Source organism: Piliocolobus tephrosceles, chromosome 9, assembly GCF_002776525.5.
Source record: "Piliocolobus tephrosceles isolate RC106 chromosome 9, ASM277652v3, whole genome shotgun sequence".
Classification (NCBI taxonomy): Eukaryota; Metazoa; Chordata; class Mammalia; order Primates; family Cercopithecidae; genus Piliocolobus; species Piliocolobus tephrosceles.
The window spans coordinates 22,761,773-22,781,219 of NC_045442.1; the positions used below are offsets into that span (position 1 = coordinate 22,761,773).

A 19,447-nucleotide genomic window follows, 5' to 3' on the forward strand; every position below is an offset into this window, starting at 1 on the left:
GGCCTTTGCAACTGTTTCCTAGAGCTAAAATACCGAGGGTCATCTCAGTTTATTCTAAGGTTAGTATTTCTTTTTCCTTCTTTCTTATGTTTTTGTCTTGGGAGATGCTGTGCAGCAAATTTATCCCTTTAAAAAAAAAAAAAAGGAAGTTTGCTCTCCAGATCTGACTAAAAAAATGGTACATCTGGAGGGAAGAAATAGTAAGACTTTTTTTAAAGGAGAAGGGAAAAAAGAGCAAGGTGGATGGAAAGGATGAGCCTCCACACTGACCAGCCCCTCCGTGCATGATCAGACACGTGGTCATCAGGCATCAGATGACCCGTGCTTCTCATGCTTCTGTGTGACACTTTCCCAGATGACACTTTCCCGAGCTCTCCTTCTGAGCAGCTGCTACTACTACTCTATCTAATTACTTTCCGACCTTTCAGAGCTAATGCGAGGACTCAAAGATGATAGAGGCTGGCGTTGCTGGGTTAATGGTTATGTCAGAATCTCCCAGGGAATTATCTTAAAGTGCCTTTACTCCCTCCCCGAGACTCTGCTTAACTCTCCTCTTTGAAAAGGGATTCATTCCTAGGTGATTCCATCAGTAAACTCCCTCCCCACTTCATTCCCAACACTTCCACCATTAAAAAAATCACTGTCCAAATTACAGTGAGAAAACTAAGACTCAAGAAGGGGTATGACTTATCTAAGGACACACAGTCACCCTTAAGTAGGAAGGACAGAAACCCAGGCCTCTCTGCTCAATACCCTTTCTATGAACTAGGGGGAGTCTGTCCCAAACACAGTCTATTCAGCATCATTGCCTCAGAAACGTTTGTCCTCTAAGAAGAAAAAAAATGTAGCATTGTTCTGGGAAGGGCTGGAGCAATGAACAATAGCAGAAGAGGTTCATTTCTATTGACTTTATGGAGGCTGCTGGGCATTTGCTTTCCTGCCTGAATAAGAGCTAGGCTTAAAGCCTCCATGTCGTCAAGAATAAAGCATTCCCTGACAGGAAAGACAAGGCTTCTTAGCTCTGGGTCCCAGGGCAGTGCTATTCAAGGCATGTGTTCACGGAGTATCTGGTCTACTATAGGAGGCTGAAATTGCAAGGAGCTTTACAGCTGCCCCTTGCAAATCTGGGTTATTGCATCATACATTTAAAATAATGATAAGCTGGCCAGGTGAAGCGGCTCACGCCTGTAATCCCAGCATTTTGGGAAGCTGAGGCAGGAGGATCACTTAAGCCCAGGAGTTGAAGACCAGCCTAGGCCACGTATGGAGACCCCATCTCTGCAAAAAATGAAAATAAAAAAATTAGCCGGGCCTGGTGGTGTGCACCTGCGGTCCCAGCTACTCGGGAGGCTGAGGAGGGAGGATCACTTGAACGCAGGAATTTGAGGCTGCAGTGAGCTGAGATCATGCCACTGCACTGCAACCTGGGTGACAGAGCAAGATCTTGTCTCAAAAGGACAAAAAACGATGACAACAACGAAATGACAAAAAGCCCTCTCAAGTTCTTAGAGGTGGCTATGGAACTGTCATTTCCTAGACCTGAATTTCAGTAAGGACTGTGTGTTTTGCTTACCTAGAGGAATGCTAAGTTCACTGAACACATCCTCTGGTTCCCAAGAAGGCAAAGAAAGGGGCTGTTTCAGTTCCACTTCAGTGTACTCTGGTGACCTCACCTCCAGAGATTTCATTTCCACATACCTGGAGTTTTCTGCAAAACATGAACCAAGGCAAAAAAAAAAAAAGGAAAGAAAAGAAAAGAAATGAAATACAACACGCCTCAATGAGTCCCTGAAATTCCATCCCTGCATAGTATGAGTGGGAATTGTCCGTTGGACTGCTTAATCACATGAGGCTAGGGCAACGGCTGCTAATTAGAACCAAAGCACTGTCATTAGGAGCTTTTTCCACTGCCAAAAGAATGCCACACACAATAAAACTTGGCAAATCTTTGCATTTGGCCCAGGGGGATGGGCTACTGATGGCTTCAGTTGAGAAGATCCACCCCCCATGCCTCCCATCTCAGTATCATTCCATCTCTGCATGCAGAGGAATTACTGACGGGCAAAAATTGTGCTGACGTCCACCGAGGCTAGCAAAACAGGCAATACCATTCTCTCCCCAAGCTTGTCAAGCTGTTATTAAATATGAACCCCAAACACTGGGTCAGCTAATGAGCCTCTAACACTGGCACATGTTGAGACCTATACTGCAAAATAAAAGGGGTTTGACTGGAGTGAAGTGAAGATTTCACTGCTCCTTTATTCTTGCCTTCTCTAGACAGAGCCTGGGCCTCAGGGTTTCTCTAGCAACAAGAAGGCATTTCACGGCGGGGTTTCCATGGAAACTCAGATCCATGCAGGTAAAAAAACAGCTCAGGTCATCTTGACATGGAAAAAATCCCAAGCCTCCCAGTTACCTAATAGTTCATGCCACCCACAGGGCTCTGGGTCGAAATGTTCATTTTTAAGCCTTTCCTCTGTATTTTCTGTCCCCGATTCTCACTTCAAAGCCTGGTGTGCTGCAGGCTTTCTGTAAAGCAAATCCCTAATTATTTTCACAGTGAGAATCTTAAAGGCTACTCTCCCTCCCTTCCCCCAAACCCCTTGATGGATCTGAGGTTCCACTTGGCAGAGAAGACAGGGCTTAGCCTATTTTAAACTCTCTCTTTCATGATGTCACAGTGCCGGGCATAGGCACAAAACGTCACCTCCAATGGAGTAAGAGAAGATCCTAAAACAAGTCTTGTATCACCGCCAGACCCTAGCAAAAAATGGGTCTGAGGTAGTAAGAAGGGGAACAGCTGTACCCTTTAGGGATCCCATGTTCCTTCCCCTTCCACTCCTTTCTTGCCTCCCCTATTCCTGCTCCCATCACACAAATAACCGCCTGGGTGGCCCTCTGCTGTGCAGGCATGAGGCTTCTCCTGATCTCCTTTTGCTGATAACTCAATCTAATTTTAGTTATCCAAGTCCATCTGGGCTCCTGTAAATGCAGAGAAGTCTGCCCTGAGTTTGCTTGTCAGAAAACATTCAGCCTCCTATCTGACTTCCTTTACACTACTAGCCTAAAATCGCTAACAGTTTAGCCAGGCTTTTAGAGGCTTGCCTCTGTTACTAAATCACTTTCTGCACCCACTTTAATGCTAGTTGAAACCTTACTTATGTTCATTCCAGCCTGCACATGCTCATACTTTATCAGGTGAGCAGGGGTCCAATCAACCCGACCCCCCGTGAGGAAAGGGGAGGTAGTTACCCGGGGTCAACACTCCTTGGCAAGCTTGGCTTTGGAGGTCGGTTTCGATGGGGAGGCTGGTTTTCTCCTCCAGGGGGCTGCCTTCGCAAGCCCCATCTTCGGGGGTCCCCCTGGTCTTGCAATCATCGACAAATGGGCTTGGCTGCCGGGCCCTCTCCTCTGCTGGCTTAGGGGAAGACATTTGCTGGACTGTAGGGGCTGGATGAACATCTGAGCTCTCCGCTCCCTTTACCTCCTTCTCGTAGCAATCTGAATCCTCCAGGGAGAGGCCTGTCTCACTTTCAGCTGGCTTCCGCTCAGCATCCAGATTTAGGCCAGGCATTTCCACGTCCATGTCACTGGGACAGATTGTGGAAGCAGAGGGCAGTTCTCTGGGTGACTTGAGGCTGACTTCTGCAGCCCCATTCCCTACGGCCTCGGCTCCCTCCTTGGGGAAATCCTGGGCCAGGTCTAGGTCTGAGGTGGTTGTCACACATGAACATGTTTCTGGGCAGATTTTGTCTTTCTGGTCAATGGGCACAATTTCTTCCAGCTCTGGGATGTCTGGTTCCATGATAAAATCTTCTTCTTCCCCAACCTCGTCCACTGTCACCAGCTCCTCCATGTTAGTGGGATACCAGCTCTCCCCCTCTGCCTCACTTCCAGTCTCCCAATCTTGTTCCTGTACAAAAATGCAGAAGGAGGTCAGAGGGTGGTTGAGAGCATTCAACCGGAAGGCACAAGACTTGGCCATGAGGACCCCTCCAATCAGGAAGAACCTGAGCCTTCTTACCTCTACCTGGTACAAATACTGCGAACCACTCAAGTCCAACAGCACCAACTCATCCTTAGGGTGATGCTCAAAGTTTGGAATAAGCCCTTAATGCTTAATCCACCGTATTTAAAGTGACACAAAGAATTTCAAGCCCTAGTAGATAACAGGTGCTCAATATACAGTTTTTGAATGCATGAATAACTAAGTTATAAACTCTAAATACTTACTGGAACATCTTTCTTGCCTCTGGGTCACCACCAAATGTAACTGCAGCAAAGCCCCTCACAAAATTCCCCCAAGCACCCTCTCCCAGCAGCGATACATACACTTCCACAGTCAAAGCTCCTACTTGGCCCCTTCTAGAACTTTCCCCTTGGCGTCTGCAGCAGCCCATGGACTCCTGACTCCACAGAAAGATTTAGGAGATCAGCTTTCCTGCCAGCGATACTCATCTCTCTTGCCTCTCCTGACTGGAAAGGCACGAAGATGGCCCCGTTCCAAGGACATTTCTTTTTGTTGTGGCAGCCCCAGCCCAGGAGAACTGTAACTGGATTTTTCATTTTAATTAAGTAAAACAATCTGTACAAGCACAGTAGATGTCTTGTTAATCCCAGGGTCTGGGCCTGCTGAAGTCAGGGCCCCAGCTTGAGTGCCCAAAGCAGCTTCTCGCCCCATCCCCGCCAAGGGACTCGTCTATTTTGGGAGCCTGGCTCTGAAGCCTGAGTCTTTTTTGGGGCACATGTTTTCTCATGGGAACACGGCCAAGTTGCCGGAGAGTGAGCAGAGCTCAGACATGTGGGTAAAGATCGCTTCAATAAAAACTATCTGAAGATTCCAGGCACAGCCACTCCTCCAAAGTAGTGCTAGGAGGACTGGTTCATTCATGCAACTAATGGTGGGGTCTCAGCCATATTCCACCTAGCAGGACATCACCAGGCAACAGGGGGACTCCTGTGACTCAGTCCCTCATGGCAGAAGTGCAGAATCTGAAATAAACTTTACCTTCTTTGTCCTTGTGTTTCCTGGATCAGAGAACTCTGCTTCTTTCTCTTGTCTGCCCACTGATTGAGGGCTTTCTTCCACGCCCTCCTGTTCCTCTTTTCCAGCCTTACCAAAGGAAGGACAGAGCAAACCAAATCAACGGTGAGCAGTGACAGGGAGAAGAAAAAAAGAATGATATCGAATGCAGGTCCCAGCTCTCAGAGGGGTTTCACATACAGCATTTTCTTTATCCTCCCGGAATCCCTCGGAGGTGGCTGCTATTAGCATCTTCATTTTAGAGATCAGAAAACTGAGATTCAGAGAGGTTAAGTAATTTGCTCCCAGTCACACAGACAGATGGAGGCAGAGAAATGTCTTGAAGCCTGGCCTGATGTCTTTAGGGGGCAGAAATCCCTGGCCAACTGGGTATTTTTTGCAGAGTAGAAGCAGCTAAACTTGAACTGATCTGGGCCAGCCAAGACCCTGGGGTTAAATCATTCAGGACACTTATAGGTAGAAAGGGCATTGTCACCCAGTCAGAGTGCCCTTGCACCTTTCTTTTGCTCTCTGTCCTAGAGTGACAGCCCAAACTAGTACTCCCTTTCTTCCTTCCTTGTATTCCTTTCCCCCAAATCAGGGCCCTCACAGTAGTGCCCATGTCTGTGAAACTAAACAATTGAAAGCAGGTGTCTGGTTTGAGAATTAGGGCCTCTAACCAACCTTTAAGACACGAGATCAGCAAACTATAGTCTGCAGGCCAAATCTGACCTGCAGCCTGTTTTTGTATAGCTTGTGAGCTAAGAATGAATTGTACATGTTCACTTAATTACATTTTAAGTGATTATAGAAGTGCCTACATAAAATCTGCAATTTTGCCTCTTGGCCCACATAGGCTAAAATATTTATTATCTGGTCCTTTGTAGAAAACTTTGCCAACCCCCACGTTAGAAGTTGCTGGGGGATATTCTCCCATGACTTAAACTTTGGCCACCAAATCAATGACTACTCCTGGGTTTTCTGAGGGGCAAGTTGCAGTTCTAGGACATTCTTGGCTGAGGTTGGTTTGAAGTAAACCACTCTAGTTCTGATTTCTTAACAATCAGACATACCTCCTTGAGCTGACTAGGAGCCAGCTGGAGCAGAAGCTCAGGGCTGACTGGTTTCACCAGTTATTACCAGACAGGGACACATGGTTCAAATCCTCAAGTCCTTTCTGTTTCCAGTGTTTGCTGTGAAGATTCCACCAAAAGCTTTGCTGAAGTCTACTGCACTAGCCTGAGTGTAAAGCAGCTACAAATACCTTTTTAGCTATCATAGCTTCTACCAACAGGTGACTTTATTTTTATCTCCCAAATCAACTATGCGTGGCCCTCTCTTGTCAAAATGAATAATCCTTACCCTTCCCAAGCAGCTCCTGCAGCTGCACTCCCAGATCAACACAGTAAAGGAACCCCCTTCAGTTCAAGTTGGGAGAGGCAGGGACAGTCTTGCCAGCCGGGCTGAAAGCCCCCCACCAAGCAGACCCCTGCTCTTCCTCCCCGCAGGCAAAGGAAACAACCTTTCAGAGCTTCCCTTTGCTCTGGGATCACTTCCAGGAGAAGGCAGCAGCTCAAGGGGAACAGATGGGTGCAACAGGTGCCCCCAGCTGCCCACACCAGCTCACAGACTGAGACTGAAACGCCAACTCTTGCAAGCAGGGCTCTGCCACCACAGGGCCTGGGCTACTGAACCACTTCCAAACCGGTCTCCCACTTCTGCTCTGTACCCTCCCTCAAAATCTATTCTTGCCAAGGCAATCAAGAATGATCATTCCAAAATGCAAAAATGATCACATCCTCACCATATTGTCTTTTTTTTTTTTTTTTTTTTTTGAGATGGAGTTTTCCTCTTATTGCCCAGGCTGGAGTGCAATGGCACGATCTCGGTTCACTGCAACCTCCGCCTCCTGGGTTCAAGCAATTCTGCTGCCTCAGCCTCCCGAGTAGCTGGGATTACAGGTCCCGCCACCACACCTGGCTAATTTTATTTTATTTTATTTTTACTTTTAGCAGAGACGGGGTTTCACCATGTTGGCAAGGCTAGTCTCGAACTCCTGACCTCAAGTGATCTGCCTGCCTTGGCCTCACAAAGTGCTGGGATTACAGGCATGAGCCACTGTGTCCAGCCTCCTCACTGTATTTTCTTGCTTAAATACTTCATTTGCTTCCCCTGGTACTTAGGATAAAGGCAAAAATCTTCAACCTGCCTACAAGGCCCTGCATAGTGTAGGCCCTGTTGATAAGTCGGCCTCACCTCCCATTACTCTAATGCCAGCTCTCTGCTATGGCAATGCTGGAGCCCTGGAGCTGCTGGAGGCCCTTGTGCACGCTGCTCCCTCTGGTGCTTTCTTTTCACCCAGTCAATACTCACTACGCCTCCAAATCTCAATAGTCACAGCCTAACCCTGAGAAGGCTCGGATTTATCACAGGCACTCAGCATTGTATACCTTCATCTCCTTCTTAGCACTTAATAGTCAAGCTCTTCTGTTCATTTGAGAAATCACTGGATTAGCATTTCTCTCACTGGACTATGAGCTCCGCGAGCCCAGGGGTCATTTCAGTGTCACTAACTATGGTCCCAGTGCCAGGTGCTCCACCTGTCTTTCCACATGGTTGGGTCTTATCTAGGCTCTGAAGCGAGCATAAGGGTTTTAAAAATCTTCTCCTGTTATGGATTGGTTATACCAGGGGTTACACTCTGGGGCTTCTAGACGGCATCCAGCCCACAGCTATGTTTTGGTTTATATTAGGCATTTATCTTGCTCTAAGAAAAGGGAGATTTGACAGCATGGCATGCCTTCCTGTATGGCAGCTGTAGAATGGAGCTGAGCAGTGGCTCCAGCCCCACAGATGGCACCGCTTCCTCAGTCAACCATGGTCCCATCACGCTGGCCTGGCACCAATTGTCATTAGCCTGGCTTCCCTTCCCTAGGCACCTGGGCTTACCACTCTCGAACCCCAGGGTTTCTTCCCCATGTTTTTCTTATCTGTGACTTGATTTATTTCCTCCTCTTTATGGTCCCATGGCCAGAATTGGGTCTCAGGTACGGATGTGGCCGCCCATCACCACGGAGCAGCACGCACACTGGCTTCTCAACCATGGTCACTTTCTCCAGAGAGCTCAGGATTTTTTAATGAGTGTGAGCTCTTTAAAGTAGTACAACAGCCTTGTGATCACACCCATTTTACAAACAAGAAAACTGAGGCAGAAGAAAACAGGGTGTGACCTGGTTCTCAGAAGCCAGGCCTTTGCCTCCAGAGTCTGGGTTCCATCCTTCATACCTTCAACAGATACCCGCTCTGTGCTAAGCCCTCCTCTAGGGACTGGGAACACAGCAGTGAACACAACAGACAAAGCTCCCTGCCTTGTGAAGGTTACACGTGGGAGCTGGGGGTGACAATAGACACTAAGTAAAATAAAGACATTAAGTGATAGGTTTGAAGGTGGTAAATGCCACCAAAAACAGGAAAGTAGGGAGGTAGAGGAGGGGGTTGGGGTGTTGAGATGGTCTGCAGTAGTGGGAGGGAGGGGAGCGGGTTGAGGTGTTGAGATGGTATGCAGTGGTGGGAGGAAGGGGAGCGGGTTGAGGTGTTGAGATGGTATGCAGTAATGGGAGGGAGAAGAGTGGGTTGGGGTGTTGAGATGGTCTGCAGTGGTGGGAAGGAGGGAAGCACGTTGTGGTGTTGAGATGGTCTGGAGCGGTGGGGAGGGAGAGGAGGGGGTTGGGGTGTTGAGATGGTCTGCAGCAGTGGGGAGGGAGAGGAATGGGTTGGGGTGTTGAGATGGTCTGCAGTAGTGGGAGGGAGGGGAGCGGGTTGGGGTATTGAAATGGTCTGCACTGGTGGGGTGGGAGAGGAATGGGTTGTGGTGTTGAGATGGTATGCAGTGGTGGGGTGGGAGAGGAGGGGGTTGGGGTGTTGAAATGGTCTGCAGTGGTGGGGTGGGAGAGGAATGGGTTGAGGTGTTGAGATGGTCTGCAGTGGTGGGAGGGGGAGAAGCAGGTTGGGGTGTTGAAATCATATGCAGTGGCCAGAGAGAATAGAGAATGTGGCCATAAGTAAAGACAAAGGAGGTGAGGAGCAAGCCAGGAAGATTTGTGACTCCTTGGCAGCAGCAACACCTGTAAAGGCGCTGAGGGCGGGAGGTGCCTGGTGCACTGGAAGAACAGCAAGCCCTGCTGCCTTCATTCCAAAGTTCATTCCAAAGCCACCTGTTATCTGACTCCTGGGGCAGCCCTGTGGGGTCTGGGCTTTTCTCAAGTTCATCATACAGAGTTTGCGGACAGTGCAAAATACTCTCTGTTCTGCTGTCATTCCAACACAGTGTTGGACTGCCTGGCTCTAAACCTAAAGAAACAATCTGTGAGAGGCCCCACTCCAAGGCTGTAAAAGGCAGAACCAACGTGAGGGACAGAACCGTGGGGAAACTCTTGGGGCTTTCTGAGACTCTTTTTCCATGTGGGTTCTTTGGCTGACACATAGTGTCACCTTAAATGAGCAATGTTCTACAAACCAATGAGAGCAGGGTGGTAAAACAGTAGGAGAAATGGGGTCGTCAGAGCAGAGTCTCGGGAGTGTGAGTAGAAGTGCGGGGAGCAGTTCCACCTCTCAGCCTAGGGGGAGAGAGGGTTGGCAGGCTGGTGGTATCCACATGAAGCCCAGGCTTTCTTTGAACCCCTGCTAACTCTTGCTCTCTGCCCATCATCCATCACCAGCAACTGGGACCCTTCCAAGCAGATATACTTTTGAAAATATCCACTGGTTCACCAGGTCCTTGGGATGCAATTCAAGTCCTTGGTGAGGCACACGATGCCTTCCATGAGCCCAGCTCACCCTCTTCCCTAATCTCATCTCCTGTGCTTCCCCTGCTATGCCAGTTAGGAAAAATTGTGGCAGACTTTGTAATGGGCAAAAAAAGACTACTGGGTGTCCTTTCACTGGAATGCTGGGCATTTGTCTAGCACATCCCTTCAGGGCATCTGATTCTATAGAAGTCTGCACCTTTCATTGTCTCGAGCTGAGCTATTTTACAACCATATAAGTTGCAGAAATCACATCCTAATACAAATGATTGTTGTTCCTAGAGATACACAAGAATTGTCTCTGCTGGAGATGCAACTGATTCCCTGCCTGCTGTGGAAGGGGCCACTTTTACACCTATTAGCAAATTCATTTTAGCATTCCTGATTGCCTGTATATGTTGCCTGCTCTTTGGATTCTCTTTCGAGTTGGTTTTTGCATCTTATGATGCCCTCATTAATTAATGAGTTGAATAAAACCTTTGACATGTATTCATTATATATTTGCATCAGAGTCATGATTTTACTCTTTTAAAACATTATCCCTAATATGTCCTAAAGATGCAGCCATGCCGAGTATCTCCAGGTTTTTCAAAATAGTCTTTCTTTTTCACTTTTGCCCTTGCTTCTGCTTCTATCAAGAACCCCAGCGGGGCACGGTGGCTCACGCCTATAATCCAGCACTTTGGGAGGCTGAGGCAGGAAGATCATGAGGTCAGGAGTTCGAGACCAGCCTGACCAACATGGTGAAACCCTGTCTCTACTAAAAATATAAAAATTACAGGTGTGGTGGTGCACCTGTAATCCCAAATACTAAGGAGGCTGAGGCAGCAGAATCACTTGAACCTGGGAGGCAGAGGTTGCAGTGAGCTGAGATTGCACTACTGCACTCCAGCCTGGGCAACAGAGCGAGACTCCATCTCAAAAAAACCCTGCTTTTTTCTACTTTTAATACTCAGCTCAAATAGCACCCTCTCTGAGCAGCTCTGTTCCTGTTCCTGCGCAGAGTTGTTAATTGCCCACAGAGCAGCTCATTCGCTGTAAATGCTGGCATGAGTCCCATTGTATACAAATTATTTTTATATTAATAGGTCTCTTTCCACCATTGGACTTCAGTATCTGCTATAACATGGACTATGTCCTATTCACCTGGCTTGCCTATACCTAGCACACCACCTGGCAAAGTGGCACTCCATCTATACATGTGGGAACAAATGCTGAAGTAGCATCCAAAAGGGTGACTCTTCAGTGTTCATGGAGTTGAGATTTGGGCTCCTTATTTGCACTTAGTATTGTCACCAACTCCCAGGTCAGAATGACTAGAAGATATGTGTGGAGGATTTTAAAAATTAGGCTTCTTATGCATATTGCCAAACCTCACTTGTCCTACCCCTACTTAAATATAGAAGGCTCTGGCAAGAAGGAAGTGTAAGCCAAGTTGGAATATAAACCTGGTAACCAGAACCCTCCTTGTGATGCCCCTGTGTGAACTGAAGCACTGCTGCAAGCCCTCAGACCTTTCAGATGCTGGAATGAAGGTGCCAGCCAATTGCCATGCGTTTTTTTTTTTTTTTTTTTTTTTTTTTAAACAGAGTTTTGTTCTTGTCATCCAGGCTGGAGTGCAATGGCATCATCTCGGCTCACTGCAACCCCCGCCTCCTGGGTTAAAGTGATTCTCCTGCTTCAGCCTCCTGAGTAGCTTGGGACTACAGGGGTGCATCACCTTGCCTGGACAATTTTTATACTTTTAGTAGAGTCGGGGTTTCACCGTATTGGCCAGGCTAGTCTCAAACTCCTGACCTCAGGTGATCTGCCTGCCTCGGCCTCCCAAAGTGCTGGGATTATAGGCATGAGCCACTGTGCCCGGTCGCGTTGCATTTTTATTAGAGTGGAGGTAAAACACTGTGGACAGCTCTGGGCACCCAGTTTAATTTAGTGGGTGGTGGCGGCTTCTCTTTCACCACCTCTCATCAGAGCTCTAGGATTGGTAAATGCTTTTAGCAGGAGGGAGGACAGAATGAACCAAAGATCTAATCTCCCTTGGGAGGCTCTTTGGATATAAACACTTCAGGGCCACTCCCTACCGGACAAACAGGACTACAGGTCTTTCCATCATGTCCCGCCCTAACTTCTAGTAAAGGTAACAGGTGCCGTGGGATTTGGGGCCAGATCTCCTAGGTATAATTCCGGGTCTGCCATTTCCTCACTGTGTGTTCTTGGACAAATAACATAAGCTCTCTGTGCCTCAGTTTCCTCATCTGCAGTAACAATAGTACCAAGCTCAAAGGTTGATACTTAAAACCTGTGAGGATTAAATGAGTTCATTGAGATAAAGTGTCTCGCACAGTGCCTAGCACATAGTAAATAGCCAGTAAATGTTCATTCATTCAGTAAGCGTTCATCCTCATTACATTATTACGATCATTCTCCTTCAGGGCCTGCCTCACCTTAGCTGGGGAAGAGATTGATAATTACCTCATTCTCTGCCACTGTGTTTTCTTTTCTATCATCAGCTCCTTCTTGGTCTCTATCAGGTCTCTTGGTTTTATTTTTCTCACTCTGCTTGGACTTGGCGCCCTCAGGGGCCCTAGTGACCTTTGGCCCCAGTCCATCTTCCTTGCCTGAGTCTTCAGGATGGGGGTGTCTGCTTTCCCGCAGCCTGGCCTCGTCCTTCCTCCTGGACCTCGCAGGGCCATCCTGCTGCTGCTTCAGATACTTGTCCAACTTGACTTTGGGCTCTTTCCGGTAGTAGCCATCTTCGCGGCTTTTGTAGCTGGACACAGAGTGGGGCGGGTTGGGAGATCCAGACCTCAGGTACTTCTCTCGGTGGGACCTCCCTCCTTCCGGTCGCTCGTCCAACTCAGCCTTGTCCAGTTGCCGGGGGTGGTGTTTGCGGTCATGTGCCCAGGGGTCCATCCTGTCCCTCTTGTCATCCCCGTTCTCCCTCCAGGGAGCTGGGTCTCGCTCTTCCTCCCTCCTGGCATAGGGAGAGTGCTCCCAGGAGTCCCGGCTATTGCCCCAGTCAGCCCAGGAGGGGCCCGGAGGGCTGTGGGAAGAGCTGCAGGAGGTGAAGCTGGGAGTGTGGGACCTCGGGGAGAGTGACCGGCTCACTGGACTACGAGACCGCGGCCTTTCTGGGCCATATCTGTGAGGTAACCAAGGAGCAGGATTTAGAATCTTTAGGCCTCCCATCCCACCCCACCCACACACAGATACAGTCTCTCTCTTAGATCTACTGTGTACACTCTTAACTCCCAACTCTACACAACCGCATAGAGTGGTTGGGGAGAAAGCGTTTTCCTCCCTTCTGGCTTCTGTGCAGAGGACTTCTTCTAAGCACGGCACTGGCCACTCTCTATCCCTTTACTCATCCTGCTCCTGGGAACTAGGAAGAAGAACTGGATTGCTTTGGCTCGGCTCCAGCTTGCCTTCTCTTGGAAGGGAGCCACGCTCAGGGAGTGGACCTCTGACTCTCCTCCTGGGGGTGTGCGGGTTGGGCACTGGGGGGCAAGGGTGCCCTAGTCCAGCCTAGTGGATAAGGCTGCCTAACCCTGGGTGCTGTTAGCTGGCCTCTTAGCCAGAAGACTTGAAGTCACTTCTACATTTGGGCTGTATCAGAATAAAGCCAACCTCTTAGCCTCCACTTTTCTCATTTATTTCTCAGCTCTATTTATGCTTGGAAAAGGGATGCTAATTATTGGGGAGGGTAGGCTCAGAGGTTAAAAAAAAAAAGAATTAGGAAGGTATTTTAGGCTTGGAAGAGACTCTAGAACTCCGACCTACACATTTGAGATGAAGAAACTGAAACCCAGACAAGGACCCCAACCTGTGTCAGGTTCAGAGCAAGACTTCCGAAACTCCCTCCACCTGCTGCAGAATTGCAGGTGGCTAGATGTGACATTACACGTCTTTTAAAAACCCAAATAATCATAATTTTTTTAAAAAACAGACAAACTAATAAACAAATAAAGATAGCAAGCCTGAACAGTTACATACAAAGATATACACACACATATACACATACACTTTGAAGACTGTTTGGTTATTAAGCAGGTCAACTGAGTCATATATCCGATACTCTAAAAGGATGGGCATTTTCTCATTAAGTTCCCAAATACAGGAAAACCACGCAGCCCTCACTGATCAGGGGACACCGAGGTGTCTCGCTAGGACCAGGCTGCCTTGACCATCATGGGGGGAAACAGCCTGGGCTTGTGTCCTCTATGGGGAAGTGACAGCACCGCCTACGGCCACTGCAGCAAGAATCCCAGGATGTGCCAGCCAGGTGCCTGCTCCTGCAGTTTTCTACCTTGGTTCTCTGCAGGAACTGTCTTTGTAGGGGAGTGACAGTGGTCAACTTGTAGCCCCAGCTTGGCCTGATCACAAACTTCAGTTGGAAGAAATGGATTGGAAAACTGAATATATTCAATGTTCAGAGAAAGTGACTGAACTTCAAATAACTGATTTTTTTAAACCATCTACATTCCACTTCCTACACCTACATTCAACTCATGAAAAACCAAGAGCTGGTTCTAAACAGAAGCCAGTTTAGACTTCTGGACTGGTGTTTCTCACAGGGAACATGGAAAGGTGGGACCCAGAAAAGCAGATGGATGGGGTAGGGGCAAGAGCAGGGCACAGCATGACTCAAATGCCCCTAAGAATGAGAAACAGGAGTGTGTTCCCGCTGGCCAGAACCTGCCTGGAGACTTAGGGCTTGGGGCCTCACCTGTCTGCTTCCCGGAACATGTCCCTCTCCCTCTGGGAATGGATGTCCTGGATGATGGCAGCCACAGCCTTCCCGGGTTTCTAGCAAAGTCAGAGAGATCACCATCAGATCAGAGATGGCCTTGCAAACACCAGAGGGAAGCAGCTCTGACCTGGGTCATTCATTGCCTGGTCCACGAAAAGGGAAAAAGTGCCTTGTGTGGGGAAGACAAAAGGTATAATCCAATGGATGAGTATGAGTATAATGCTAAACTGGGTAGGGCCGACTGGCCCAGAGAACACTGAGTGGTCCATCGAACTGGGGAAGGAAGGAGCCTGGTGTTCACATCCATGTGCTGGAGACGAGCAGCATTTGTTAATACCTGAATTTAAAAAATAAAATAAAATGTGTAAGAAAGAAAAGGAGAGAGGGATGGAAGGAGGGAAGGAAGGCAGGCAGGCATGCACTGTAAACTTGGAGAGACTTGAAGATCATTGACTGCAGCCTCCACCTTTTATATCTATGGAAACTTAGAGCCAGAGAGGTTGAGGCAGGGTCTCTGCTCTGCACAGCTCCAGGGTCACCAGCCACCTTGTGTTCCGTGCAGTTGGTGACTTTTGGAGTTGTGTTGGGTTAAGGAACACTTCAAGGTCACACAGATAGTGAAGAGAATCAGGACCTGACACCAGGTATTTTAACTCCAAGTTCCTTTCCATGCTTTCCATGCCCTGTGCCCCCTTCAACACCTCATGCACAGGCATCAGCTGATGCTCAAAGTAAATGTGTGAGGAGGGTGGCATAAGCTGGAAGTCAGGCTTCACAGCTGAGAATAGCAGGCAGCCAGGGCTCCATCCTTCCCTGAGATCATTAGACGGTGGCTATGCCAGGACAGGACCAACCTCAGCCCCCCATTCCCAACCAAAGCCCTTTCCTAAACCCAGAATGGACACACGATAACCAAAATAAATAAATAATAAATGATTTTTTTTTTTTTTAAAAATCACAAGCACAAAAGGCAAGTCAGGAGCATCTTCCTAAAGACGATGCAAAATTCATCCTTTAAATAAAAATGTATCAAGCAGAGTGAATTTTATGGAATGTGAGTTATACCTCAAAAAATAAAGCTGATTTTTTTAAGACCAAAGCTAAAAACCCTCGGTCTATGTAAACTTTTGATAATGAGTTTTATTAAATTTAATCAACTGCTTTTTATCCTTGATTTTTTTCTATGTAATTTGCAAGGAATCATGCATCTTTTTTACATTTTTTTTAAAGAAACGAGGTCCTGCTCTGTCACTCAGGCTGGAATGCAGTGGCACAATCACAGCTCACTGAAAGCCTCAACCTCCCAGGCTCAAGTGATTCTCCCACTTCAGCCTCCCAAGCAGTTGGGACTACAGGCGCTCATCACCACATCAGGCTAATTTTTTCAGTTTTTATAAAAGACAAGGTCTAGCTATGTTGCCAGGACTGGTCTTGAACTCCTGGGCTCAAGCAATCCTCCTGCTTTGGCCTCTCAAAGTACAGGGATTACAGGCATGAACCACCACGCCCAGCTAAATCATGCAATAAGAGCCATACAAATGTCAAAAAGCATCATGTATCTCATTTGACAGATGGGAAACTCAGGTGCAGAGATGTGATCTAGCTGGACTAGCACAGTATGAGTGCTCTAAGTGGCGTGGCTGATTATCTGTTGTTGTTGAGATAGAGGGTTGGGCTGGGAAAAACACAGAGTAAAGGTGAAAATGAAGGAGGAGCTGCCTGCAGTTTCAGGGAGAGAGGTCAGTGCTAGTACACAGAAAAGAGATATAAAATGTTCAAGTGAGGGAGGGACCTCACCTCTTGTCATATGGAGATGCAAAGTGAAAGAATGTCAAAGAGAAGGCAGTGACTCCTTCATCTGTGCTCGTGAATAAGTCAGAGGTTTTAGAAGTCAGCCAATCCCCCATTCAAGAAAAGGCCCAGGAACTCAGCACTGGGCAGGATGTCCACCAGAAAAGGCACCACAACTTTGGCAAATGGTCCCTTACATCAAACTGAAGCTGTAGAGATCGACCCTTTATAAAGCACCTGAAAGTGTCACCTACAAATAACCAGATCACCCAAGACTCGCACTGGCCTCCAGCACCTCAGCTGCTTAAACTGGACCTTGTTCAGACCAAGGCCAAACAAGGATAGAAGCCAAGGCTGTTGGCGTCAGCCAAGAAGAAAGTTGCTGTCCAGGATGTCTCCTCCCACCCCACCGTGTGGCTAGAGACTACCGGTCCTTCAGCCAGGGTCGGCTGTCACTTGGGGTAGAAGAAGAAGGCTCACTTGAAGCTGATAGAACTTAATGTGGATCCCACCAAGCCGGTCTTCTTCCTGCCTGCCCACCTTGGGCCACACAAATGATTCCGGCTACTGTATCATCAAGGGAAAGCCAACTGGGATGGCTGGTCCCTGAAAGGACCTGTCACAGCACTGCCTTCACACAGGCACCAAGGGAGCAGCGGAGCTTGAGAAAGCTGGTGGGAGCCATCAGGACCAAGACCGTGTCATGAGATCTGCCATCACCGGGGAAGCCACACCCCAGATCACTCCAAAATCTGTGGCTTGCACTGCCACATTAGAATGGACAAAGGCTAAAGAACGTGTCCCCAAACTAGGATAAATGTATCTGGCAACTCTTCAGAACATAAAAATAAAATTCCCCATGGGAATTGGATGGGGAGCTTTCTGTTGTAAAAAGAGTCCCCAAGGTTCAGTTTTCTTCTGCTCTTCTGGAACTTCATATCCTCCTAGTTATTCCTTCCAGCCCAGATCCAGGAAAGGCCGACGTGGGAGGAGAATGGTCTTGGCAGGGAGCGGCTGAGGTTTTGCAGATTACCCACGGCAGATTGACTATGAGGGTGGGGCTCAGGCGCATGGGGGCAGGAGCAGGTCAGGCCAATGTCAGGGCCAGAGGCATTCCACAAGCTCTCAGTCCCTTCTGCACCTTGGTTATCACAGATGGCACCCCCAGGCCCTTCCCCTCAGGGGTGCCCCCAGTGAGGGGCAGAACAGGCTGATCAGACACTGCAGATGAAAACATCCTCTAGTGGCCCGTGCAGTTTCCCAGGAGTCAAAGAGGTGCAGTTAGAGTGGACTTAGAAGAGCCTCTCCTTGGCTTAAACATTCCTCTGTCCCTTATTTTCTTAACGACAGAATGTCCTCCTGGGGTCGCTTTCAGCCTGTACCTCCTGGAATTACTTCTATCCAGATTGCAGGTCTCCCGTGAGGGGCCTTCTGCGCTGACAGTCTTTACACAGCCAGCACCAGCACAGAGCCTGGCATGGAGCAGGCGCTGCCTAACACCCATCTCAAGATGCATGGCTGGAGAGATGGAAGGAGGTGGCTGCAGAGAATGAATATGAATCTGCAAATACTACATGCTGGGGCTAGTGGTCACAGGTATTGTGATCCCTCCCGAGGATCAGAGCATTGGTTCTGCTATTTTAGGTGGTAATTGCAAATTGTTTGGTGCTGTCTGGACCAGCTGCCAGCTGCCATCTGAAAAGGGGACAGAAGTAGCCAAAGATTTTCAAATAAGAGCGTTGACTTCTGAAAGCCCTAAGAAAATTCTCTCAACCTTCCTCTTTGACCAGCTTCTGCATCCTGTGGGTAAAGGCATAAAGAGGGCAGGTGAAACAAAGCTGTAATCACCCCAGAAAAAATGAAACGGGAGAGAAAAGAGTAGGTCTATGATAAAATTTTGATTACCTTTTTATTATAGAAAAGTTCAAACATACACAAAAGTAGAGACAATGGTTTATTGAACCCCGAAGAATCCATTACCCATCTTTAGTCAATGATGCTGACCAATCTTGTTGCATCTTGATATGGTTTGGTTCTGTGTTCCCACCCAAATCTCATATTCAATTGTAATCCCAGATGTTGAAGGTGGGGCCTGGTGGGAGGTGATTGGATCATGCGGGTGGTTTTTAACGGTTTAGCACCATCCCCCTAGTACTACTCTCGTGATAAGAGTTCTCACAAGATCTGGCTGCTTAAAAGTGTGTAGCACCTCCCTGCTCCCACTCTAACTCCTGCTCTGGCCACGAAAAACATGCCTGCTTCCCCTTTGCCTTCCGCCATGACTGTAAGTTTTCTGAGGCCTCCACAGCCATGTTTCCTGTACAGCCTGAGGAACCATGAGCCAATTAAAGCTTTTTATTTTATTTTATTTATTTTTTTAAAGCTCTTTTCTTTATAAATTATCCAGTCTCAGGGTTTTTTTTTTTTTTTTTTTTTTTTTTTTTTTTTTTTTGCGACGGAGTCTCACTCTGTGGGCCCAGGCTGGAGTACAGTGGTGTGACCTTGGCTCACTGCAACCTCTGCCTTCTGGGTTCAAGCAATTCTCCTGCCTCAGCTTCCTGAGTATCTGGGATTACAGGTGCCTGCCACCATACCTGGCTAATTTTTGTATTTTTAGTTTAGGTTTCACCATGTTGGTCAGGCTGGTCTTGAACTCCTGACCTCAAGTGATCCGCCTACCTTGGCCTTCCAAAGTGCTGGGATTACAGGCGTGAGCCACCCCGGCCTGGACTCAGGCAGTTCTTTATAGCAGTGTGAGGATGGACTAATACACATCTGTACTCACCACCTTCCTTCCCCACCTCCTATATTATTTTGAAGCAAATGTCAGACATTCAGACATTGTTATCTTTACATCCATTCTGCGATGACAATGATCCCGCTCAACAGTCCCACAAGGGACCATCTACAGTGCTCAGAGTTATCACATCTTGCTGCTTTTAAGACAAGGTTGAGATTCCAAGCCCCATGCAGTTCCAGAAAAGTGCTGGCATATTAAGAGGGAGGCACCACCACTTGGAATCTCAACCAGGAAGAGTAGCCCCAGCCGTGCCCGCACCTGGCTGGGTCACCCTGGGT

At 48.0% G+C, this 19,447-nt stretch overlaps 1 protein-coding gene across 1 annotated transcript in view; it reads right to left on the minus strand.

Annotated features, from left to right (window-relative positions):
* The window catches only part of RBM20 (RNA binding motif protein 20), a 194,238-nt gene that overhangs the window by 14,255 nt on the left and 160,536 nt on the right, over window positions 1-19,447 (minus strand). Inside the window, exons 8-12 of the mRNA XM_023206218.3 lie at window positions 14,555-14,634; window positions 12,301-12,970; window positions 5,009-5,113; window positions 3,253-3,913; window positions 1,574-1,708 (exon numbers count right to left, since the gene is read on the minus strand). Of these exons, the coding sequence (XP_023061986.2) occupies window positions 1,574-1,708; window positions 3,253-3,913; window positions 5,009-5,113; window positions 12,301-12,970; window positions 14,555-14,634 (1,651 nt within the window). The remainder of the gene's footprint in view (window positions 1-1,573; window positions 1,709-3,252; window positions 3,914-5,008; window positions 5,114-12,300; window positions 12,971-14,554; window positions 14,635-19,447) is intronic.